Source organism: Micromys minutus (genome assembly GCF_963924665.1).
Source record: "Micromys minutus genome assembly, chromosome: 19".
Taxonomy (NCBI): Eukaryota; Metazoa; Chordata; class Mammalia; order Rodentia; family Muridae; genus Micromys; species Micromys minutus.
Window position 1 is genome coordinate 15,515,035 of NC_137954.1, and position 26,937 is coordinate 15,541,971.

General features: G+C 44.1%; 1 protein-coding gene across 2 annotated transcripts in view; it reads right to left on the reverse strand.

Moving 5' to 3' along the window:
* The window catches only part of KLF7 (KLF transcription factor 7), a gene marked incomplete at its 5' end in the record, with an annotated part of 85,227 nt that overhangs the window by 23,517 nt on the left and 34,773 nt on the right, over positions 1 to 26,937 (reverse strand). The window contains one exon of one of the 2 annotated variants that reach the window (XM_080932850.1): positions 20,475 to 20,903. In XM_080932850.1, the coding sequence (XP_080788976.1) occupies positions 20,475 to 20,903 (429 nt within the window). Of the gene's footprint in view, positions 1 to 20,275; positions 20,904 to 26,937 lie in introns of both variants that reach the window. The other variant, XM_080932849.1, reaches the window with a different exon arrangement.

Below are 26,937 nucleotides of genomic sequence, written 5' to 3' on the forward strand. Positions count from 1 at the left end.
GTAAGCAAGCCAGGTCAATTTTCAGACTTCTCTAATTCACTGATAGGAAACATAGGCTCTGCTTTGTAACACACACTGGGTTCCGCCAGCGTTAATTCTAATATGCATCTGCCAATTTCATGGCTGGGGATGAAAGTGAAAGGGAAAGACTCGCTCCATCAGAGAAATCCCAGAGGGAAAGCATCAGGCACACACAGAAACACTGCAGGGCCCAGTGTGTTTGTGGTGTGTGTGTGTGTAGTGTGTGGTGTGTGTGTGTGTGTGTGTGTGTGTGTAGAGGAAAAACCTTCAACTCATTAGGACCATTAAGGCAGAAGCTCCCAGAGGAGAGCAGACATACTGAGATTTGAAGGATGTCAGGGGCAAGAGCATTCCAAAGAGAAGGAGCAGTATATGAAAAGGCCCAGATCTGATAAGCAGCAGTGGTGAAGGGTGAATACATGGGGACAATCCTAAGAATGGACAGACAGGGTGGTGACAGCCAGACCAAGGGCCTTAATTACAAACTGATTGTCTTGAGGCCAGAGATCTTGAACTACTTTGTGATACCTGCATGTTTAGAACGTGACAAAATATATGACCTTCATACTTCCAGAAGCCTGTACTTGCAAAGTGTCACTACCACAGGCAGGCTCTCCACCCACCCTGCCCCCCACTTCTGGCTGCTTCCCACCCCCACTTCCCTCCATACTTCTGTCCCTCCCTCCCTCCTTCTTTTTGTGACATGGCCTAGAAGAGACTTAGCATAATGAGAAATCCATTTGCAAGCCACAGAATTGGAAAAACCAAGGGCCCCTTTAAGGGCAACACCAAGTGTATGCACCTCAGTGTTCCCAAGTCTTGGAAGCCTGGAGATCTGTCACTCAGGCCTGCTCTATCTTCTGCCCTTTCTCCCACCTGTCTCCTCAATCTGCATTTGTCCTCTGATGCTTCCTCACAAGGATCAAGAAAACTCGATGATGAAGCCATCCGGGGAATCGACATTAGCACACACAAGACCTCCCCTTCCCCTCAAATCTGCAAACAATTCAGCACAAACACCCGACACCCACATATGCAGAAGCGCCCCCACACAATCTGTCAGACTACAGAACCCTAACCTCAAACAGCCTGAATTCCTTCACTGCTAAACTCACAGCTATAATATTTTCTCTTTATTCTTGTACTGAGAAATGAAGGCATCCTGGGAAGAAATGTCAATGCAGTTTGATTCTGCACTCAGGAGGGAGAAGATGTGCAAGGAAGTGTTAGCATGTGGCCAATCTGACCCTATAGGCTGGCTCTCTCAAGGTGCTGATTTCGTACCTGCTTTATACTATTCCAATAGAGCTCTATACTCTCATGAAATGCAAAATGTACACAGAGCTTCTGATCAGAACTTCCACCACTCCACAGGGGTCTAACTTTCACGCATTTATTTTGATTCCCAATGTACCACCCACTAGAATGCACTAGGGATCCCCCCGCCCCAGACCATGGGCCACATTAGGAAATTCATGAGCCAAGCATTTTATATTAGGAGCACTATATTATAGGCTAAAAAAAGAAACTACTTGTAAGAGCAAAAGCATATAGCAGCTACTATCTCCATTTACATACTCCTTAGCTACAGTGAGATCCCCTAACTGTGAAATAATGACCACCAGGAGTAAAGACGAGACGAGGTTGTACATACCTATCGTCTGAGTGTTGCAGACGCTGAGGCATGAACACTACAAGTGGGCAGATTGGGCTATAACACAAGACCCTGCCTCAGAAGGTCTCAAAAAGTAAAGCAATAAGCAAGTAAGCAAGTAAGCAAATAATCTTGGCTCCATCACAGTTGCTGGCTAAGGCACAACTAAACCCTGGCTGTTGAGAAAGGAGTGGAAAGTGAACTTGCTGGGAGCCATCTTGAATAATGGGGACAAGCAATTCCTTAACACATGACCCTTCAGGACAGGGAACACAAGACGACCATGACTCTAGGTGTTGAACAACTTCTTAGAACAGAGATAAGAGCCCAGGCTTCTTGTAAAAGAGAAAAAGAATCTTACATATAATTTTCACTTAGCACTACTGGCTACAGGAGAGGAGTGTGGGTAGGCAGTCTGTTTTCCTTAGACAAGACTGCCTGTCACCCTTATCAGCATTTTCTCATTTTACTTTCTCTGCTTTCTCCAACATCTTTGTTACCTGAAATAATTCTAGGGAAACCAAAACCAGAATGCCACCGGCCAACTACAAAGCAAGTAGTCATTCTTCACCAGTGCCTGTGATGGCTGTAAACCTTGCCAGAGACTGTTTCCCACAGGTTCTCCACGGGGATCGAGGTTCTCTCATTCCTCAGACATATCCTCTCCTATACCTGGTCCAAGCAAAGAGAGGAACTGAGCAGTGTAAGTGTGTCCTATGGCAGTGTCCTCCCAGGTGCAAACATTTGATCCTGCAGAGAAGCTCCTTAAGATAGAAGGCAGGCAACCCAAAATAGCTTCAGGAAGTCCCTGAAACTGATCAGATTCACTAGGCTCCTCCCTCCCACGAATAAATAGTAAAGACTGATGAGAGTTAACTCAGACAAGTTGCAAAAAGAACCGGGAACAGACCGGCTGCCTGAAAGAAAATGTTTAGATCAACTGAGGTACCTGGAGAGGACACTCTTCAACCTGCTGAGCTGCCTGCCTGTGGGTTATGTATGACGTGTACCAAGTTCCCAGCCCTTGTGAGCTGTCACCTATGCTGGGGTACCCTGCATGCAAAACGTCTGTCTTTGAGTTCTTTCTGTTCCTGTAAGTAACCCAAGAAAACTCAACTGGTTCTCCAGGTTAGTGGACTACTGTTCTGCAGTGAGTGGACTATATGCGGCATCTCTTCAGAGAATGTCTTGTCCCACACCAGAGACACACACAATGTGATTGGAGAATAGAGAGAAGGCAGTGTGCAGGCTTCCTGAGATTTCAGCACTGCAGATGCTGAAGGATTTCAATGGGGACAACTGTATGGAGATGCATCCTACATGTATAATACACACAGAACTGCAGTCCATGAAATGAGGGAAGAAGGTAGTAATGGGAGGAATATAAACTAGCTCAGTAGCTATTTATCTCGATTACATCTGAAGTTATATTTTGGATATATCAAGTAAATAAAACAGTATTATAATTAATTAATTAGGGCAACTGATTGCTTTTTAACTGAAAGTGGTAGGAAAAAAAAATAATTACACATGTGGCCCTCATTCTCTTTGCATTAAAACCTCTTATGGCCACATTTGACATCTTGGGACTTCACTCTATGAGTGTGGGGCTGTAAGCTTTTAAATGGAGGCCGGACATGATCAGTATTAAACTTAAGACGTCACTTGCTACACAGTAGAGAATGGGCTAAAGCAGAGGATGGTTTGGGGTGAAGAGAGCAGGGGACCCCGGAGGGCTCTACAAGCATCCCAGGGAGAGGAGATAGTGGTTCTAACATGGAGAAAGTGGGAAGATACCAAACATACTTAGACAGCAGTGACCTTAGATAAGGCCACTGGTCGGAAGGGAAAGTATCAGGGCTGTCTCCCAGGACTCTGCCATGTGCAGTGCTGATATACCACCACTCAGTGTTAGATCACTAACATTTATAGTTTCTCCAGGATCTTGGGGTTGCAGCAGCCAGTGTGCGTGAGGCTCTTCTTCAAGAGGCATGCATCAGAGATGCCCTGGGGATGGTGGAATTAGAGCACGCTGCTCCAAAGTGCTTTCTTTCTGAAGAGCTCAGACCAACTACCTACGGATTCTGCTAAGCCAAGAAACACTTTGGAAGCTGCCGGAAATGATGACGGTAATTGATGCTAAGGCCAGGAAAGAGGCTGAAAGTGCAGCAAATGGGACCCACTGGGCTGGGAGGGGCAGGGTCTTTGCTGCCGGTACCCGGTTCTTAGTTTCCTTCCAAGGGAATTTTAGCACAATAGTGCAGCAGGCGAAAAAGCTTCGTAACCATGCCCAGGCTTCAAGGTCAGCTCAACTCAATGAGCACTTAGTGCAGACACCTAAGCTCCCGCACTGGAAAACCCTGCCTTTGCTTTAAGCATTCAGTGAAATAGCCCGGATAAAGAATGACTGGACCCCCTAATTTTTTCCACTGAGTTCCCAAAACTCAATGTTTCCCCTCTACTCCAGCCAATATGGATTGCTCAGAGAGGGCGCTGGGTGCCAATGAAACGAGTCCTTGGGACTCAGGCGAGGAAAGCACAGGGAAGCTCACAAGCAAAGTGAGGTGGGCACTTCAGTGTTAACTGTACAGAGAACAGAGCACCAGCCTGCGGCTGCCGTGACATCCGAGGCCTGCTCCTTCCAGGGCAAGCATTATCATGAATAATTAAAGCCAAGCTCTGCTTATCAAAATAAATGAACAAAGGATCCTCTGACAGAGCAGTCCCTGCCCCCACCTTTTAAAGGCTGTTCAGGAGACCATTTTCCCAGCTCCATCTCCTCCTTCCACTCTGAGCATCTTCAGAGTCCTCCTTGTCAATTTGGCTAAATTAGCAAACCTCCCCTCCATATGGACTTGTGGTCGTAAATCACAAATATGACCGTGTGTAAAATTATATAGCATGGGCCCAGTATAATAATAAACACATTTATATTTTATAACTGCTATTTCTCCACATCCAGGCTGCCTCATTGCCTGGGCCCCCAAGGTTCCCAAGTACTCCCCACTGGCCCCCATATTCAGTCTCTCTTCATGTCTCCTTGTCTCCTCGCTTGCTACACAAACTATCTGCCAAATGCCGTCCAGACTTCTTTGTGCTGTGGCACCAGGCAGGCTTCCTGGCCTTTTATGCAGTCATATTCACAGGAATAATCAGATGACTTTTCAATCCATGTCAGTGTGGGCCCTTGACCCACAGACCTCAAAATTTCAGTGGTTTGAGACTAAATCACATCTGAAAGGACTTGCGTTTGAACAATGTAGTTGTGTATACGGAGATTTAATGCCTCAATAGAGCAAAAGCTGCTCAGCTAATTTTAAGTATCGCTTTTATTCATCTCACAACAGATCAAAAAAGAAAAAAAAAAGTTTAACAGTGAGCCCTTGGTAATTGATCCAATAAGCTTTGTGCACATGGCCCTTCGAGGCCACTCCACGACAGTTGTGGGAAGGGTGCATGCAGGGTTTTCCTTGGCTGAAAAGGATCCTTTCCAGCCCTTGGCTTTGATCATTAGACATCCTGGTTTGGGCAGAAGGAGGGACGGCAAGGAAAATAGCAGAAAGACCTGTGGCAGCAGGCTGGGAAAACAAGGACACACAGGTGGACTACTCTAAATGCTTAGCAGCAAATTCCAAACAAGGTAAACTCTATTATCAAATAGAAATGGGGGGTAGGGCATGGCATGGCTTCTGAAGCTTATTTCCTTGGCAGGTAGGGTAAAATGAAAGGGAGAAATAGATGTGAAAACACAATGGCTCATGGAATTAAAGGGCCACACAAAGGATCCACAGGCACAGCCCGCAGAAGGGCGAGCCCTCAGCAGTCATGTTTGCCTTCTCTTTGCCGTCTAAGAATTTGCCCCCGTTGGTGTTAGTATCTTTTTTTCTTCTTCAGATCTCTGGAAAACAATGAAGTGCCCACTGCTCTGCTGTTCCTATACATCCTTTAGACAGGATGGTGGAGAACAGCCATTCTTCTTCACTGTGTGCTGTCTCTGAATACAGAGATCACAGCATACCACAGCCAGGTCTAGCCCAAGTTAGTGCTCTTGCTCATTAGTGAATACATAGTTTCTGCATTTCCCAAGCCCTCCTCTCCTAAAGACAGCCCATCCATAATGGTCCTCGGAAAACTGGGCATGAGGGCAGGTTGGGGGTTCATACCAAGCAGAATTATTCCTAACTTCATATTTTTTTGTATAAACAAAAATAAAAGTAAAGAAACCACTCAAACACAGCCAGGAGAACTCTGGAAATCAGAATGAAAAACTTCCATGCAGAACAGCCTTTAATTTCCCTGCAATGCCTTCACTTGAATTCTTCGTAACCAAAGGTGGTGGCTACTAAGGGGCCAGAGAGAAATTTCTGTTTATCCTTCTTGTCATCAATTCTCTGGCATTAGACATCATTTCAAGAATATGCACCTTGCATTTGTTTGTATCTTTCAAACTAGCTTGTGGTTGAGAATATCCCCTAAGGCTGAGGACTACCGAGGGCAACCCACAGAGAGAATGCATAACACACTCTGTTTTCTCAGCTACTGTGAATTTGTCATCCCATTGGACACGATGATTCTTCCTGTGATTGTTGGCATATGTGTGTAATGCAGAACAGAAACCAGTGAATCATTTATTTTCCCCTAACACAACTCAACAGTTTTGGTCTGTGTTGTCAGGGTTCCCCCAAAGAAACAACGGGCCCTCAGGGGAAAGAGCGTGAGAAGCTCTGTTACAGTCACCCAGTGAGCACGGTGAGCAATCTATTGTCCTTTTCATCTGTAAAATGGGTATGACAATAACTAACTCAGGCAGGCGAGAGTTAAATGAGAGGATGTGAGAGAGATGGGAGGAGGGGGGAGGAGAGAGGAAGGGAGGGAGGGAGGGAGGGAGAGAGAGAGAGATTGAGAGAGAGAGAGAGAGAGAGAGAGAGAGAGAGAGCGCTAGCTTTGTAAGCTAGACAGACTGATGTAAGAAACAGTATTGCTTGAGCAATTAAATGATATAGAAAGGCTATTTCCAGACTGGGTACCAAACTGCCTTCTCACCCTCAAAGCCAGCCCAAGCCAAAATGCCCCAGCCTCTCCCTTCTTTGGCACATCTGCTCTGGGGAACTGGTTAAATAACCATTGCATCTATAGGTCATCAAGATAAATATTACTGATTCCCAACAGAGCCTAAAACTAAGGTCCAATAACAACTGTGATCCAAAACATGACACTTACTGTGACCCCACGAGGCCAGCTCACTAATGGCAATCTTTCCAAGTGGCAAAGGATAAGCTAATCTGCGTGAAAGCCACAGATGTCACGTTCTCCCTACAGCCACATTCACATGTATAAGAGCAATACTGTCAGCAGCACTATGTCCAAACAGCAAGAACAGTGGCATACGATCATAATAGCATATTGTCCATTGTACCCGGGGACAGCGTGTCTGACAATCTTATTTTCTAAACACGTGAATAAAGCTAAAAGAGCCAATGCATAATTCACATCTCCTCACAAAATGCACATATAAAGTACATGTGCAGTAGACTGAGCCACTTAAGTCCCTTTATCCGAAATAGCACTGTTCTCCTTACAAATTCCGAATACTTCTAGGATACTCCTTATGGGGCTATTGCAGATCTGAACAGTGAGTGACGGAAAATGTACCGAAGCAGCAAATCAAATACAATGCCAAGTCTCTCCAATAAAAGTGATGTTTTCAGGCTGGAAATACATCTCTCTTATTTCTGTACGGTAAGAGTTAATCTTTTTGAAAGCAAGGAAATCAGTTTCCTAAATCTTTGGGGGCACGCCACACGAGCAGACAGGAACAGAAAGACACCACGACATGGCAGTGTAAAGCGTGTGTCCTGACCAGCTAGGCCCACTTCCAGCCAAGAACTGCCCTCCCATATTCCAGCCTAGAAGCTTATGTAATTCAAACCTTTGCCTCAGCAAAATCTCAAATTATTACAGGTAAGGAGCCTTCAGCAAAAGCCGTATGGATGGTGTTCATGAATGTTAATCTAGAAAGCTAAGCATCTAGCAGGTAAGGTGATTTCTTTCACCTCCTAAGGGGGGAAACAGCATATGTTCTAAGTCTCAACAGAAATAATAAAGTACTCAATGCATCTATCTGGTCCATATTGTTAAAGACCGTTGAACAGAAGGGAAAGCCTGGATGATGCTATTAAGTGGATAGGAAATATTTTTCAAGTTGTCTATAGCAACTTGGAGCGTAGACGGCGATGCTACATCAGGCAGCTAGCATCCGCCTCAGCTGTGAGGCTGTTCAGTGCATCATGGGATATTCAGCAGACTCTTACCCTCCATTCACCAGATGCTTTTATTACCCACCCTCCACCTCTACCAAAACGACAGATGAAATGCATTCCTTAGACCTTGGCAGATATGCCCTGAGGGCAAACTCTCCCCATCCTTGGCCTGGAACCAGCGTATTAAGCAATTGATAATCACACATTTGTGCAAAGAGCTGGAACTGAAGGTTTGCCTTCAGATGTAGTGATCTGTTTTAGCCATGGAGAGGAGGCCTCAGTTTCCCCTCGGACTGCTGACTTTCGTGTTCCTGCTGAACCCTCATTAGCCTCAGTGCTTAAGAGTCAGGAAACTACTGTAGGTCACTACTGTAGTGAGAAGGTGGCCGTGTAAGACAGTAAACACACAATGCCCACCTAAAAGGCATAGTGGGTTAGAATTCGGCTCTGGGGGCACGAGTTCCAATCCCCACAAAGGAATGTGACGAGGTAGCACTTCTGTGCCAGGAAGTACTGATCTGATTCCTCTTTCCGGATGTCCCAGATGTCTCACCTGATAGAATGGGTATTAGCTTTGTGAAGCAGCTATGTATGTGGTCTATCTCCTTTCTTCAAACCCCAAAACATACCCGACTCGATACCCGCATTTTTATAATTGCTTTAGAAATGGAAATGCCCAAAGACAAGAAATCTATTTTCTCAGAGCATACAAAGGGAACTCAGCAGTGTGTGCTGATGTCACCTGTCATTAGGACTAATTACAATCACCCAAGACTTCAAAGATCCCCCCCCCACCACCACCTTGATGTTTCTTGATCAGAAATACAGTGCGGCCATATTACCATATCCACGTAATGGACAAAGACAAATAGGGTCAGGCACAACAGAACCTCAGAACTCCTTTGGGACTTTTCAGGTCACACACTGCTTAAGTCAGTTAGAAACAATCTACAAACTACAGTTAAAAAGTTGTTCTGGCAATTTGCTACCAACAATGGCTAAACCTTCCCGTTACCAACATTCTTCCCATCAGGATATAAAACTTGTCTAACGACACAGGAACACTGTGACTTTTAGTGGTTCCATACGAGCCAATGGTACCTCTTTTCAATGTGTAGTGTTTAGTTGTGATTAACAACTGGAACTCAATACAGACAATAGAAGTAACACCGTTCCTGCTCCGCGGTATCCCCTAAAGGTGAGATTTGTCTTTTGCTTGCTGAATGCAACTAATGGCTGGCTGGTTTTTTTCCGACCTATAGGACACGCCACAGTCTCGACATCCACCTAGCACAATGGAGTCCACTGATTTTAAAGCCCTAAATGTTTTCACAGGGCCTGGTCTTAACTTACAGTGGAAGAGCTTGCATCTCCACCAGGCTCCTCCTGACACACTTCTGAAAGGGCACAGTGACCTCACTAGGATGGAAAACCAGCAGCAGCCGTAAGTGTCAAGTAAGAGTGAGTCACCTTTGATCACTATTTCTGTGTGCAGTCACATGATGTGCTCAGAGTTTTCTCCATAAAACAGTTCCATCCCAGGGGAAAGAACTGTCTCTTCAAGGGGCCCCCATTTACACAGTCTTTCTCAACCATTTAAACTGGGTATCCTTGGAGTATGACTTCACATCTGAAGAATCCTCTTCACACTTCCAGTGAGAATTTCAGTAATGATGAAATGGAAACTTCTACTTGAACAGGTGATGTCAACTGTAATTATACATTTTACTTTAAAACAAACAAACAAACACCCTCTTTAAGAATCCCAGAATTAACTTCGAATTTATTTTGCCTCATATCTGGTCACTTCCTGTAAGTGATCAAGTTGTGCAAAGTATGCATTATATAATTCTTTGTGGCTGCAACAGCATACTGTCCTCAAGCCCAAGATATGCGCTGTGCACATCAGAGGAACAAAACCCATAATGCCAAGTCAGCAGGGTCCAGAGGCCTTTCTTTATTATTTGGTAGGGAACAAAACCACTGGGAGAAATCCTATTATGTTTTGGTTCACTTTACTTTGTACTTTGTGCACCACGAATCAACAAGCCTTACAAAAGAACCCTGTCCGTTTAAGAGAAAGTGGCACTGCCCTGGAGACACTCGAGCTGCTGCTTTGTTAGTGACTTGGTGATTTTAATGTTTTCACAGATTCTCCTGGTGCCTCTATCAAATACCAGTGTGTAATGTTCTGCCAGGTCTTTTGTTTTTTTTTTTTTTTATTATTATTTTTTTATTTTCCATAAGAAGGTCCAATCTATCATTTATGTTGATTGGTCTTTAAATGCCTTATTTCTTTTAAACTACACTCATAAGGCATGTGGAGAAAGGAAAGACTTCAAGAGCCTAATGTGTTTTTCAGAGCTAAAGGGTTTAGTGGAGAAAGCAGGACAAGGGGACGCAGGTGCCAGACATTGTGTAGAATTCGCACTTATGCTCCATTAATTGCCAGCATATCTTCCTCTCCCCTTTCCTCCCCTCCCCCACTAAATCCCTCTGGAAAACAGCAGAGCAGCAGGCCCAGACTGGTACCCAGCAGCAACACCAGGAGCAGAAGTAGCCAATTACCCTCCAGAATACAAAGGGGGATGGGGGGAGAAGAAATGATGCAGTTACCTAGCAACCAGAAGGAGCAGAAACAGCTGTGTAGCAGGCCCAGGCTGGTACCCAGGCAGAAGCAGGATAGCCAATTAGCACACTGTATTTAATGCTGATGTGGTTTCCTAGTAACAAGCTGTAGAAGTCTGTGTGTTGAATTCGCTCCCCCACCCCACGTTTTCCTCAATCATGCACAGTATTACTATTTGCCCTAATTACTGTTTCTCCTCTGCTTCAAGCAACCATTATTTTGTCCCCAGAGAAATTGGAAGAACTCAGAAAAAAAAATCTTCTGTAATGACAGTATTTAGTTTCAAAATCAGTTTAGCTGTAAGCCCTGAAACACTAAACAACAACAAAGAATGAAGAAAAAGAAAAGCCAACAATTCTCCCTCTACCCAAATGTCTCAGGAACCTGTGAAGCCTTTTTCTACATGCAAGTGTTTGCACACAAGTGGGATAAAGGTATTTCTAACATGTCCTAGCATTTGCCATGCTCCGCATCCCCAAATGGGTCGGATCCTCTCTGTACTTGAATTTATTCATATTGATTTTCTGATGCTCTCCTGAACACCAGGAACATAAAATGTCTTATTACCTGTATCACAGGCAGGAGATGTATCTTTTGTTGCTCTTTCTAAAATACCAATACTAGTTTCAACGGGCTTATGAGCAATTGCGAATTCAATATGAGCAATCATTATTTCCTTCCTACAAGTGAAGGATGCTGTGTCTCCCACTGTAGGGAAGCTTCTACTTCCATGGTGTCAGTTCATAACCAAGCAATGAATCCCACTGAGGTTATATCAAACTCCATGAACATACAAATAAGTCAGAAAAACTTTTAATATGACTTTTCTACAGACATTGGAAAATATATCTCCTGCTATACTTGATGCTGATATTCAGTGGAACATACACCAGAGGGAACATTTCCTTTATATTCTCTTCAAAGTTCTACTTTCCAATAGGGTGCCCTCATAATTCTAGGATCTTCCTGCTCTGACATGACATAGTTTTAAGAACAGGCTTTCCTTCAGACTCTCTCGCTATGGAAACGAATGCTCCAGAGGACAGTTAGAAAGACCGCACACCTGATGGGCAATTCCCCATATGGAGGAGAGAGCCACCTTCTTGGATGCAACAAGAAGAACGACATTCTTTATGATCTTTAGCTCATCTGGTGAAACAGGTAGAGTGTTTTGTTGCAATACGCCTGAGAATTTTGAAACGTATGTTCCTGAGGACAGAATGCACTTTTCTGATTTCCATATATTTAGTGTTGGTTGTGGCTATATTGTGAAGGGCAGAAACAACAAAAGAAACATAATATCTGTTATGATGCTAAGTGAGTTGTTCCTAACATAAAAGAGGTCCAGATTATAAAAGCATTTTAATTGTGGACACCAACAAAAGCAATCTTACCTGAGTGCAGATACAATCTTGGAGGAGAGAAAGGAGAAGACAGAGGTCAAAAGAGAAGAGGGCCTTCCAAAGAGGCCTGGTCTAGGACAAAACTGTGTTGAGGCTCTGTAAGGAACTGTCAATGGGTCATTTCTCGACCTTTGTTTACCTGAAGATTTGAGCCTCATGCATCATAAGCTCCAAAAGCACAGAGTGTGTTCTCTGAGAGCAAGAACGCTGTTCAAATGGGGGTAACACCAGCTTTGCCTTGCCAAATAACGAGCGCATGAGAAGCTGCTACCATCTGATTATTTAAATGGTCATGTCTCCACTAACATTTAGTATGACCATTGTCATGCCAATGTATTATCTGTACACAGAGCTGGAGAGAAGCTAGTCTTAGGAAAAGACAGAGAACCCAGAGAGGATGATGAAGAATGGAGTCATTTCTAATACACCCATCATATCTGCCAACTGGCTTATCGACTCTTGATATTCTATAATCTCCCATAACTGAGAATTTTTAAAATGAAGAGAAGAAATCACCCTGTTGTTCTCAGTTACACCTAAGCCACCAGTCAGCCTTATTCGATGCTACTGGGTCTAATTTAAGGAAGACTACAAAGCGAACTGGAAAGGGGACCAAGAGCTTTGCCCAGGTTTCTGGATAGGAAATGCAGTAGAAAGGAATTGAGATTTGAGGAAACCAGACTACCCAAGGGCCTTGAATATGCTCCCATTAGAACTGTTCAGATGGGAAGGGTAAGACTTTCTATGTGTCTAGTCAGCATAGAAGCACAGGTTCCCCAGCGATTCCATTGGCTCCTCAGAACCCCTCTATTGGAAAAGCTGTTTTTCCAGTGAGGATGCATTGCCAAGGTTCCAACTCTAACTTCCAGGAGATTCAAATTTAGTAAATAGAATGAAACAAACCAGACCCAGAAAAATACTCCATGTTTTTCCTCATATGTGGAACCTAGAGTTGAATATAAATACATGTATGACATGAAAGCAGAAAAAGATTGGGAATGTGCTATCTCTCTCTCCCTCCCTCCCTCCCTCCCTCCCTCCCTCCCTCTCTCTCTCTCTCTCTCTCTCTCTCTCTGATATAGCCTCCCTCTAAAACAGCAAAAACTAAACAAACAACTTTTCATGCCACTCAGTCAGCTAAGTGCATGTTCTGCAAACATGAGGATCTGAGATCCACACCAGTGCCCACAGAAAAAGCTGGCTGTGGTGGACAACCCTTGGAATGCCGGCACTGGGGTAGGAGAGACGGGAAGATGAGGCCGGCAGGCTAGCCAGCCTGGCCTAATCAGCCCACTTCAGCTCACAGTGAGAGGTCCAGTCTCGAAAACAAGGTTGAAAGCTTCCTGAGGTTGTCCTTCAGCCTCCACATGTGTGCACATGTGTGCACGTGCACAATTGCACACACATCTCCCAAAGACACGTTTTCTAAGGATCCTTTTGTCTGTCATCTTTTCACTTCTGGGAAAAGGACCATGACCAAGTTAGCTGTTGTCCTCTAGTTGTTTTTAAGGGTTCAACTCTTTGTCCCAATTCAGACAGAATCAGTTCATTAACTGCTCAACTGCAGGGGACCAGGAGACGTATAAAGTCTACTGCCAGCAGGTCCTTGAGGAACACCTCACTCCTTTAATGTCTACTCCTTATGGAGCACAACGTCGCTTTCCTCAAACCTGCTGACGGCCACACAGGAGGACTGTGAGCATTATGGCTGCTCCTGTGCTTCCTGTAACAGAAAACAGCCTGCTGCCAGCCTGGCTATACTCTCCCAAGAGGAGAAAGTCCCCACATCCCAACATTGTTAGAAAAACTGCATCTTAGGCTTCCGTTCCAGAAGAGACACATTCTCAGAGATAAGGGTAAGGAAGAGCTTCTAGGAGAGCAATAAAATACTGATTAATTTCATGTTTCTCTCTTTTTTGGTTCTTTTATTTTAACATACTTATTTACTGTGTGAACACCAATTATGCATTAAAAGGACATCTGGAATAGGCATCCCACAAAGCCTGTATTTATTACTATAAGTATAATGATAAAATTAATGTGTTTATCGTGTATATGCTGAGTTTAAACTGTTCTACCCAACATGTGTTTGGATAAATTTATCTTCATAAACGTTTAGAGAGTTCATATTACTAGATTATCATGTGGTGAAATCTAGATTTCTCAGAATCATAAAAGTCTCCCACCACCTCATTTCATAATCTTCAATTCAAGCTAAATGCAGGCTACTTCACTCTCCCCCTTGTAAACAGCCTTTAACCTCTGTTCTGCTTCCCAGCCCATAATAGAGGCCTAAATAAGTTTTTGGCCTCAACACAGGGATAAATGTCATTAGCAGCCATGTGTCTTAGCAACTTAAAGGCTCCTTTAATGCCTTTAAATTGTCCCCATTTCAGTTGCTATTGTATAAATTCAAAGGACTCCTATCTACAGCACTGAGGCAGTTGAAAGTGGGCCAATAGGCCCCCTGCAGTTTGATGCTGAGGTATTTAATTTTATCCTGCTGATATGCCTGACCTTGAATTAGGTCTTCTATTTATATAAATTAGTGTATTATAACATTCCTGTCATTTAAAAGCACGAACAGCATCACTAAACATCCTGTGCAAAATGGGAAAAGTGACTTTTTAATCCCGAATCCTCCACGCTGCCTCCTCTTATTGATAAAGCCCTCCTTCAATGCCCATTCCTCCCAAAGCTTCCTCAGAATGGCCTTCCCCGTTCTCTGATGGCAACTCAGTGGCATGGTGCCTCACACCAATGGGCCACATGACAGTTCATCTTGAGTCTCAACTTCATGGGATTTAGCATTGTCTCACGGTTGAAAATCTCTTAGTGTGCCTCTGAAAGGCATTTCCTAGATGCTTATCAGGTGGGAAGATCGCTCTAAACAGGGCCAGTGCCAGTCCATGAGCTGGAGTACCAGACTGGATAAAAAGGAGAACGTATGAGTCCCGAAATCCATCTCTCTACTGCTTAACTACAGTCACGTGCGCAGGGGATTCTTCTGCAATCCCTTCTTCTGAGAAGTGACCAGGGAGAAATGGGAAACACAGCTTTGTCTCTGTGCCTAAGACTGCTCCCGTCTTAACCGACTATGTGCTGCTGAAAATGAGCAATCTGGGGCGATTTTCTTAAGCACTGGTGGTAAAGGTACCCTGGTACTCAAATGTAAGGGTAAATAGGTTGTAGGCAGGGTGGGAATAATGTGACTACAGAGAGTCCGTAACTGAGAGAATCACATATTTCAGAAAAGGGGGCATGACCGCTGGAAAGCTGAATCAACTACATGTCAACAGTACACACACCTTCCTCTTCCCAGGTCCTGCTCAATGTTCCAGTCGTCCAGCTTCCTGTCTCCCCTTCTTGCCCCTCCACCCTGGATCCCATCTCTAGCTCCAGGTACTCCTTTAGAAACAGTACCTGGGCCCAAGTTACCAACTTGAACATCATCTGTTACAAATAATCCTCCCTGCCTCCAGAAAAAGACAAAAAAAAAAAAAAAAAAACAAAAAAAACAAACAAACAAACAAAAATCCCAAAAAACAAAAACCACAAAAAGCCCACACACCTCATTGCTTGATATGCTTTGGGCCAAACACTTTGCAGAATTCAGCATTTTAAAAAACAGCCACAGAAGAAGAAGAAAAGAAAGAATGAGTGCTTTTTCCAGCTCGCTAAATCTCATCTATATACAGACTAAATGAATAACATCTTAAAAACTCCTCAATGTGAACAAATCCATATCAGCAACAATGTATTGTCTTTATGTGGCAAAGACAGAGGCTCACGTGTTTCATTCTCTTCTATTTCATTTTGCGATTATGTCTCCTTTGCCACATATTACCGCATAATTTACTTATATGTATAAAACTCTAGAGAACAAGGGGCAGGTATCTCTCCTTCCTCTGGGATCCTTTTCTAAGGTCTTTCTTTTTCTATCCCCTACACCGGAGACTAAGAACTATTTCCACTGACTTGGAGTGACTTCAGCAGTTCACCTGGACCCATCCACAGCCCATTTTTCCACTTCACTTTGACCTTTGATCAGCACCCCCCGCCCCGCTTCCCTCCTTCCATCAGCAAGCAGCCTCTCCCACTCCAGACCCCACTGCCGTCTACCCATGCCCTTAAGCTTTCTCCAGCCCATTCCCTTTACATGTAGACACTTAATCTGATTTTTACCCTTCATGCTTTTTTCATTATTTAGTTCATCCACAGCACATAAATTAACGCCTTTGTTGTCAGTTCCCCCATGTGCCCCATTCACACCAATTCCAAATAAATACTTGATTCCCATCCATTTAATCCGAACTAATTCACATTCCCTCTCCCATCCCCCACCACTGTTCCTACCCACTTCCCATGCATGCCTCTTTCTTACAGCACCCACTCCTCCAGGACCGGTTAGGCATAGAAGATGCTTGCAGGATGGAGAGCAACTGCTTCTCTCTCACACTATCTTGGAAAAGCCTTGTTCTACATCACTGCCAATGTCCACAGGCTAAAGCTTGCAAGGTCCATTTAACTCTGCACCCTGGTGTCCCTAAGCATCATTCCTCCCCACGGACACAGCAGCCCCTGGGGTCAGGAAACTCACTTGACTATCAATGTACTTCTTCCAAATGCCTGGCTGCAGAAACATCAGAAGCATCATATTTTCTGATCTTGGAATACCCGTGATGAAGTATCTTGGGCATTAGACTCAGATCAAACACAAATTACTTTTGTTCCATAAACACCTTACATACATAGCCTGAAGGTAATAGTTTATAACATTTTTTTAAATTTATCTGCATTTTGGCTGTGGTTTATATAAAAAGCCAGGTGTGGAACTGTCAACTTGTGGTGTCAAAGAAGGATCTCAAAAAACATTTGCAGAGGGACTGCAGAGATGACTGTTGGTCCAGTGTTTACCATAGAAACATGAGGATCTGAGTTGTGATCTTCAGCAACCACATTAAAAAAAGAGCAGATGCAATTATTCACAATGATATTCTTAAGATGAATATCATAATGGTGCCTTGTCCTCATCAGAGACCATCCTCCAGCAGCTGACTGGAGCCAATGCAGAGACACTCAGCTAGTAATTATGTAGAGAGAGTCTAAATCAGAGATCTCCCTCAGAGCTCAGGGAACATGGAGGAAATGGGGAGGAAAAAATTACACAAGTCAGAGGGGCTGGAAGATCAAAATCTTACTTCCCATGAGTCAGTGGGGACATGGCCTCGCATGGGCTCACAGACACTGCATGGGTCTGCATCAGGTCCTCTGCACATAAAAGATGACTGTTAGCTTGGTGTTTCTGTGGGACTCCTAACAGTGGGAATCAGTGTGTCTCTAATTCTTTTGCATGCTCTTGGGATTCTTTTCCTCCTACTGGATTGCCTTATATAGGCTCCATACGGAGGCTTTTGCCTTGTCTTATTGTATCTTGTTTTGCTGGGCTTAGCTGTTGTCTCTGAGAGGCCTGCTCCTTTCTGAAAGGAAATGGAGGGGGAGCAGATCTGGGGGAAAGGAGAGGTGGGGGGAGAGTTGAGAGGAGTGGATGGAGGGAAAACTTTGGCTGGGATATACTGTATGAAAGAAGAATCTTAAAATAAAGTAAATAAGTAAACAAGTAAGTATATAAATAAGTAAATAAATAAATGAATGGATAGACAGACAGACAGGTAAATACCAAGTATGACAGAGTATGTTTATAATCCCAGAGCTGGAGAAGTGGAGACAGGAGGATCCCAAAGAGTCACTGGCCAGAAAGCCTAGCCAATCAGTGAGCTTCATGTTCAGTATGAGAGCATTTCTCAAAAACTAAGATGGGAAAGAGATTGAGGGAGGCACTGATATTGATCTCTGACATCCATATTTGTGTACACATACCCACCACCCCCACAAACACACTAAAAAGAGTGTTAAGAGTTTGGAACATTTTGGGTTTGTGGTCAAGGATACTCCAACCTTGCTCTAGCTAACCGGTTCATCTCTAGTTTGCATAAAGCTGGTTCAGTTATTGCTAACCGGTGCCCACATCAGGAGTAATAACCCAAACCACCACAGCAATAATAACAAAACAACTCCACTACTAGTGTTAATGAGCTATTATGATCTGCCAAGAGAACTTTGCTGATTCAACCTTGAAAACTATCTGTTATGTGGACACATTATCTTTCTTTACAGATGAGGAGACTGAGGCTCAGAGGAACTAATTTATACAAGTCTTAAGTCTAGTAGAGACAGAATACAAACCCAAGTGGGCCTGGCTATAGCGCCTGACTCTTAACTGCTATTCAAATCTGCCTTTCTCATAGCGCGCGCACACACGCGCACACACACACACACATACACACACACACGCACGACGAGGCCACTACATATCCTTTTGAAAGGGACCTTGGCACTACTGTCTATCACAAAGCAAGTCAAAGCTTGTGCATAACAAGCTCCAGCTTGGTATCAAAACCGAGATATCAGAAAGACATCTCTCTACTGCCATGCATTTCACAACCCAGCACATCCCAACATTCTTGCTGAACTTTGCCTTCTCTGGTTTCCTTGGGGGCACAGGAGAAATTGTTTATTCAGCCTGAAGGTGCTGTCGCATCTTGTGATTGCTTTCAGGAGAGGGAAAGGACAGACAACAGAAGGAAGCACTGACTTTGGTGTGGGAAACTGGAGAACTTGAGCTCAGATTCGGATAGGAATCTGAAGCTGGGCCATGAGATGTAACATGCTAAGGGGACCATTGTCCAATCCCAGCAAAAGCTCGGTCCTAGGGGTGTATGCCTGAGTCAGAACACAGGAAACTACACGGGCCCTCTTCATTGCATCAGAGGACCACCGATGCTTAACACATGATTCATTTCCTGCAGGAACACTGTTCACAGTCTCACAAAAACATCACAGGGTCCACCCAAACACCAGAGCTGCAAGAGGCCTTCAGGGCCATACTGTTTGACAAAAATGTAGAAAACAGAGCTCAAGCAATAGACACATAGTCACCGAGTTAGTCAGTGGCAGAGCTAAAAGCAGAACCCAGGTTGTCTGACTTTCTAGCCAGGGCGACTTCTGTGACGGCAGACTACAACATCCACCACCATGCCACTACGACCCCCCCCCACACACCTCACCCCAACCCCAGGTTGGATGGGTTGGTTTTGTCTTTAGGCAGGGTCTCACTATGTAGCCCTGACTGACTGACACTCACTTAAGGAGATGAGCCTGGCCTAGAACTCATAGAAACAGCCAAGTGTTTCTGCCTTCCACATCCTGAGACTGAAAGGCCCACGCCACCATATCTGACCCCAGGCATCTCCCACATAGGCTATCACCCGCTTATCCTGAGAGCATTCGTTCCCTCTAATTCTACCAGGGAGTCTCCCTGAGCAGTATAGAACCATACAAGTGATACACGTTATCAACTTACTTAAAAACCACCAATCCCAGTAATTGCTCCTAGTGCTACTTTAGAGGACCAAGAAGAAACATCACCCCAAGCTCCAACCCCAGAACTGAAAACAAAGACATCTCAAGGAAAACCACCATTTCTTTCTTTGCTCTATGAACCCCTCCCTACCTAACTGTCCCACTGTCCCAAAGACGAGTCGGATTCCCTGGGATTGGCACAGAGATTCTGAGTGAAATACACCCTCAGTCCTCCCCACCCATCCTTCCCACACACATAGAGCAATGTAATCACTTCAGCAACTTCTTCTCAGTAACAAGCTCATTAAAAAGCAATTCTGCCATCTCCCCATAAAGCACGCGCCAGAGAACAATGCAAAAGAGGAGATGCCAATTAATTATAGAATGATCACATCTAATGAACTCTGAAACCCTCCTGCTGCTGGTGACTTTGATAAAAAATCAGGGATGCTAGGGAAAAGAGTGAATGGGGACATCCTGGCTACCTTGTTTCACTGTGAGCCCTTCAACTTTTAATGCTGATCAAACGTGCAGAGACTCACTCACAAAACAATGGCAAATGCCAGAGTGAAGGGACCGGGGAATGTCACACAGGTCTGTGAGTCCTGCCACTACAGATCCCTTCCATCAGACTCAGGACTGCCTGGTTGTCTGCTGGGTTTGGCACGGCTTCTGAAACCCGCTCTGTCCTCAGCCAGGCAGTGACAAATGCATGTCCTGGGCTGGAACTTCCTAAGGTCTTAGGGTTGGAAGTGAGTCGCTCCACTTCCTCCTGCCTCTCTGCACCCTCCTGGTGAACGCGAAGACAACTTCTTCATCCCGCCCATCCCGCCACAAGAACACCCAAAAGAGAAAGAAACGACCTGCGGCCAACCTGTACCACTACCTGTGTGAGTCCTCTGGTGGGCCTTTAAGTGGGAGCTTTTTGTATAAACTTTCCGGCACCCGTTAAACTGACAACGATGGACCCTCTTCTTGTTTTCAGGGCAGGTGTCAGCCCCTCCCCCTCCTTGCTCACTGTCGCTCTGTCCACTCTTAACTGCTCCAGCTGGTGTCACGGCTGTGGCCGCCGCCACCCCTCCCACCTTCACTGAGCTGAGGGAAGCCTTCTTGGCCACCAGTTTCAACGTCACTGTGCCATCCACGGCTGAGAGAGTCTGTGAGGTTTTGACCAGATGGCGGCTGAGCTCAGGGGATGAGGGGGGCGTTAATGAGGTCACTGCGTTGAGCTGGGCCTGGTTGACGGCTGTGTAGCTGTCTAGAGAAGAGCTGGTTGGCTGGAGGCTGAGGCAGGTCTCAGATAGCAACTTGTCCCGAGAGAGCAAAATGTCCACTGCGGAGCTCTTCTCGCAGATGGCGGCTTCTACTGGGAGCAGCAGGGGGTCTAGGCGCCGGAAGCTCTCCTCAATGCACGGGGGAGGAGACGCGTGGAGGAAGCAGTCCAGGTCCTCACCAAAGGTCTCCGAGATCCGCCGGGGCTCTGTCTGGAGGTAGCGTTCCAACTCAAGGCATGTCTGTGGAGGAAGGAAGCAAGGAGAGAAGTAACCATCGGAGGTAAAGGACACCAGGAGGCCATGCATGTACTGACAGGCAGAGCGGGAAGGACAGAGAAGGTGTTCATGCCTAGTGTCTGAAATGCTCTCGCTGATGCTATGAGCCTGATGCTTTGGTATTTACCCTTTGAGTGTTTCTGAAGAGGGCCATGTGGAGTGACTTTAACCATTGTTGTAGGGCTCCAGAAGGACTACAGTCTTATGCTTTCAAAATACATAGAACTCCAACATCTAAATCATAATGTCTTTCAATTCTATCAACCCAGCAGGTAAAACACTCCAAGCATTCCTCGGATTTCCAATGGAAGCAAGATGCAAATAGAAGAAAAGACAGTTCATGGTCCCATTTCTATTTTCAAAACAGACTTGGATAAGTCACAAAACTAAGTCAACTTTACAAATTGATCTGCACAGAAAACCATAGCTAATCGAAGAAGCAACTTGTGAAGCTATCAGCCATGAGGTCAGCCAAAAGCCTCAGGTTGGGCCTGGACTCCATGACCTTATGGAATAGATATCATTCTACAGAATGCCTATTATAAAATCCTTGAGACATAAGACAAAACCCTGATCATCCATGTAGTACATTATATCAAATACAATTGCTTTCCACTGTGTAGCAAGGGGCATGGATCTTATGACTGCTTAGCATCTCTGACTATCCAGTCAAAGTCCAAAGGCAGCCATTAAGACCTATGAAAGGTGCCTAGGGTAGTGGTGCATACTTTTAACTCCAGCATTCAGGAGTCGGGGCAGGCAGATCTCTGAGTCTCTGGCCAGCGAGACCTAAGTAGTGAGTCAAAGAGCAATGAAAGACAGATGACATAGCACAGCCTAAACTTTCCACCTAGTAAAAAGAAAGGAATCAAAAAAAGTTTAGTTTCAGATTAAAAAAACAAAAACAAAAACTTCTACCAAGGTGCTAAGTCCTTGCTAGATGGCAAGGACTTGATCAAAAGTAAGTCTGTATTTCAAAGTTCTCTATTTTGCTACTCCAGACTCTTACATAAAATGACACTGCTAACTTGCACAATCACCTCACTTCCACCCTCTTCTAAAGGCTTCAAAAAAGAAATGCTAATGGCAATTCAAAATATGACTAGCTCCAGATTGACTGCCTCCACGGTGCTTCAGATCAGCCAGTGTTCTGGTTATAGGAAGTTATTCTGCTCAGAACATATTCTGGTGATATACCAAGTCATGTTGTGTCTGTCAAGGATTTTATTTTGGTGACACTTAAGCCAACCCAGTTTTTACTCAGACTCCAGGTAAATTTTTACATTTCTGAATACAACCACAAATAAACAGCTTTGGGCTTCACTGCTGGTGTGTGATGGCACGAGCTACAGTCACTCAACCCTCACAAGTATTCATACAACGACCATGCCCAAAGCAAGGCTCGGGGATGTATGTGATAAAGATGTACTCATAGATCCATGGAATGTAGGCGCAGAGCAAACAGTCATAGGCTGAAAGTGATGTGAGTTCACAAGGCAGGGTGATCGCAGATGCACTCGTGAGTTGTTAAGGGGTCAGTGTGTAAGGAACTCTCTACTGTCTAATGTGGTGGTACTCACTAAGGGCTTATCTAGAACTAAGTTCTGATGCTTTCCTTGCCGACTAAACACATCTCTAGCTTGGTTCTTCCAGGCACTTCATAGTACAAATAACCCAATTCTTCCTGCCACCTTCTCAGGCCTAGAATTTGCAATACACTTGCTGGACCCCTTTCTGAATCCTGTGCCTGGACATGCCCCCTTCCGCTCTACACCTAATTGCTGTAAATTTTATCACCTTCTTTCCACAGTGGAAGCCCTCAGTCAGCACCCTGCTAGATTCACTTCTGTGTTATAAAATTCTAATCTTGAAGCTCTTGAGCTCCACCCTCCCCTCTTAAACTGTTTCTCACCAAGTACAGTGCCTGGCACCCAACAGGTACTTGGTGTTTATCAAGGATGCGATCACTGTGCACTGCTGAGGTCATTTTATCTCCCCCACTTGCCAAAAATCAGTTACCCCAGTAACTGCTCCACCCTTGACACCTAGTGAAGATCAGAAAAAAGCCCAAAAATCTGAAACATAACTGCATAATTAGTTCTCTTCCTCTGTGTCTGTGTCATCAAAATCTATTCGCTTCTCCTAGTCCAGATATTTGGAGATTTTTCTAGATATCTCTTACCGTCTCCTGGTTTTATTTCTTTGTGATCAAATGGCAGACTTTATGGGTATCACGCCCTTTAAATTTACTGAGGTTTCCATTACAGTGCAAAGTATGGCCCATCTTGCTGAAGCAGGCAGTTTTAGAAATGACCATTAAAACATGGCTTTGAATATACAATCAGAGTCGAGAATGTTTCATGCCCTTTTGCCCAAAGAGCTAAAACCAGAGATTCGAGAGGCGGACATGCTCCAGGTAAAAGGCAGCTGAGTCATGGGTTACTGGATGTCCTTGCTGTGGTTCTCTGTCTCCTGTTCAAGGACTAATGTGACATACCTAGGTGTGGTTGTCTGTGGATGGAGCCTTACTATACCCTGTGTATTTATACAGATTCATTTCAAAGATGTGAAATGAATGGATTGGTACGAGTTCTGATCCCTTCATATTGTATGTTCTGAGAAGCTGGAATATTTTAAACGCATTCAGATACTGTTATAGAAGGATTTAAAAAATAGCCTTCCCAGTATGCCAGGCTCTGCCTCCCAGGAGTCTCTGCACTAGGAACAAGGAAATATGGAAGCTTCTGAAATCTGGGCTGCTTCAGAAAGGCTGTAGAACCCCATACGGTCACTATGAGGGATTTTTGTTGTTATCTTAGGAAAACTAGTCCCTGTAATAACTGTTAAAATAAACAATAAATAAGTAGCTTAGATAAAAAGAACACCTTCAGCAGGAAGTATGGTAAGGAGTTTAGAGAGTTCCCAGTCAAGAGTAAATGCTACAGGAACTAAAATGCTACAGGTAAAGAGAAGGTTATGACGGGATTATGTTCAGGACAGAGTTCACCTGCACCATCATTTGCAAATACCTGTAAGACGGCTTTAACCAATGCCTTCAATGTTTAATTTGAAATTAGGTGTGACTATGTGTTCATAGGTTTTAATATTGTCAATTCTTCATACCCATACATGTATATACAGAAAGAAATGTGTTTATATTATGGACAAGTCTACATACAGGTATCTAAGTCTGTCTAAGATAAAGATACCCCACTAGCAATGGCACAAAAGCTGTAGTTCCTAAATATGATTATACATCAAAGGGAAGTAGAACACACTGGAAAACTACTTCTTCTGTGGACTAGGGCAAAAACTATAAGCTAAGCCTAGTAACCCTATGGTCTCAGAAAATAAGGAAATGTAAAGAATGTCCAGAAGGAAAGCAGAGTGCAGCAAAGACTCTGTGTTGTTAAAGAGGTCTTAGAGGCCAAATCTGGACAATGAGGGGAAATTTTGTAAATGATAATGAATTGTAACCCATCAAATAAAACAAAACCCCATACTACCATAAATGAGTGTTTAAATAGAGGGAAAAGAGCAGTTTTTCCTTGTATAAAAATTACAGTTTATGTTCATGGGTTTCATACATTATCAATTCTACACACCCATACAGTGTGTATAAGGTTGATACAAATTTAAAAAACAATCATGAGACAAACAACAAAGCAGTAATGATACAATTATGACCCATCAATGGAAGCTCAAATCAAGAGACAAACGTAAGAAACACAGTTGTTGTCCTCTCAACCAGACGTTAAATCCAAAGATAAAAAAGGTGACTTCCCAATGGGGAAAGGTAGTGGATGCCGCCTGAACCACTTGATCGTAGTTAATGCACCCGTGACAACTCATATTGGTAACACGCACCCTTTGTATGATATGTCCAAAGCGGAAATGCATTGTTCTGTGGCATTCCTGCCCAAGATGCATAAACTCAATCTGGTCCTGAGAAAACATCCGACAAGCCCAAAACAACTGCTCGGTTACAAATGTCAAGGTCATAAACTACAAAGGGACTGAGAAGTTGTGACAGACTAGAAGAGATGATGTGACATTTAAATACAATGGCTCTTAGGCCAATAAAATATTGGGGGAGACAATGCAATTCAAATACGGTATATATATTAGCTAATGGTATTTTTCCCAATGATACCTGGCGATATTAATACTATAGCCACGTACATCGAAAAGAAGGGAAGGATGAAGTATAGAGCAAGCATCAACAAGCTGCCTCTAGGCTATAAATCTGAATAGAGTTCCCATGTTTCTCTCTATTCCAGTGACACTCCAGCCACCAAACTCCAAGTCTGGGTCAGCAGGTGTCAGTTTAATGACATGAATTATGCCTGTCTGCTCTCACCTTGCTGATAGAGGCTTCTCCCGGCTGACCTAGCAACACAACTGAAGTCTTGATCCATTGCATTCAGCCTGACTCCTGAACCAAGCATTACTTTTAGCAAAGGGAAAGAATCTTCCCAAGTGCTAAATGCTCTTACATATCTATGAGTCACAGATGAGCTCTGTGAGGACTGTGATATCCCAACTCTGAAAGGGATGGCTTCTCTCCATCTGAAACTATCACCCTAAGAGCTCCTCTAAGAACTCGATTCATGCTTTCACAGCCCTTTTGCTTGTTGAAACAAGCTACTTAAAGGTAATAATCCAAGACCTGGCTTTAGGAAACGGCGGGGGAAAGAGCTGGTGAACTGGCTCCATGGGTGAAGGTGCTGGCAGCCATTTCCAATGATCTGAGTTTGAAGTTCGATTCCTACAACCCATGTTGCAGCAAGACTGAACTGATCTCCACATGGGCACCTTAACATGACCCTACACACACACACACACACACACACACACACACACACACACACACAATAAACGATTTAAAAAACGTATTTTTAAAAGACTTCAAACCTATTACTGCCATACACTCTGCTTCTATGACAAGTTCCACGAACCAGAGTTGAAGCAAAATTCCAGTCCCGTAGCACATCATACGCCCATCAAAATCCCCCTCCCAGTGGCAGTGAGCAGGTACTGTCCCGGGTTCAAGAGAAATGTAAAATACTTGGTTATATTCACCAAATGGCTTTTGTCCAACCCATGCCTACTGCACCATGAGCTGTCCCCAAACCTCCCAAGGCAGAGGGCGCACGGTTACATCTCCCTCAACATCGCCCCAAACGGCTTCCTCTTACTCATCCTTCTCCTTGACCTTCCCCAAGTCCACATGCTTGCAGCCATCTTTCATCCACCCCTTACTAATCATTCTTCACTCACATTTCAGCATGGAGTCCTTCTCCCACAGGAAGGCTAGTCTACAAAACACAGTGCTGAGAAAGCGGACTGATTGCCAAATGTTGAAAGACACTCCTCCCCAAGCCCGAGCAAAGAAACATGTCTGCTAAATGAATCTAAGTGCAGACACACTAGTGAAATGTCTGGATACTTAAGATCACAATCTTAAAAGGACGGTGTACAGACTCTAACCTAGGCTCCTGGGGTCCACCCCAGCCTCCAGATACCCTTTAGAGCATAAAACATTTTAACTTTTATTCAGGGTCTCATTTTGGAAAACGAGACAAAGACACAGGTGAAATATTTTTGCTACTACTTAACAACTATGGTATGACAAGTAACCTGAAGTTGTTGGATCTAAGTGTATTCAAGATGGCAGGTTAAAAAAAAAATCAAAGGAAAAGAAACTGCAGGTTGCTAATGTGTATTTTTCTGGAATAATGCAAAGTCAAAGAAATAAAAGGCCAGCATTTGATACCTAATTTGCTAATCAATCCATGGTCATTTGTGGTCCTTTAGCCAGTTGTCCTTTAACAGAGTTGATCCCACTTCCCACACCTAAAAGGGTCAAGAGTCAAAGCCTACATGAAGATAAGACAATTTCGAGAAAGACATACATCTGCAGAAACATGAAGAACCCCAGCCTCCCACCTCTTGAAACATGTAAAGTCCTGCTTCCTCTGAGATCAAACCCTGACCT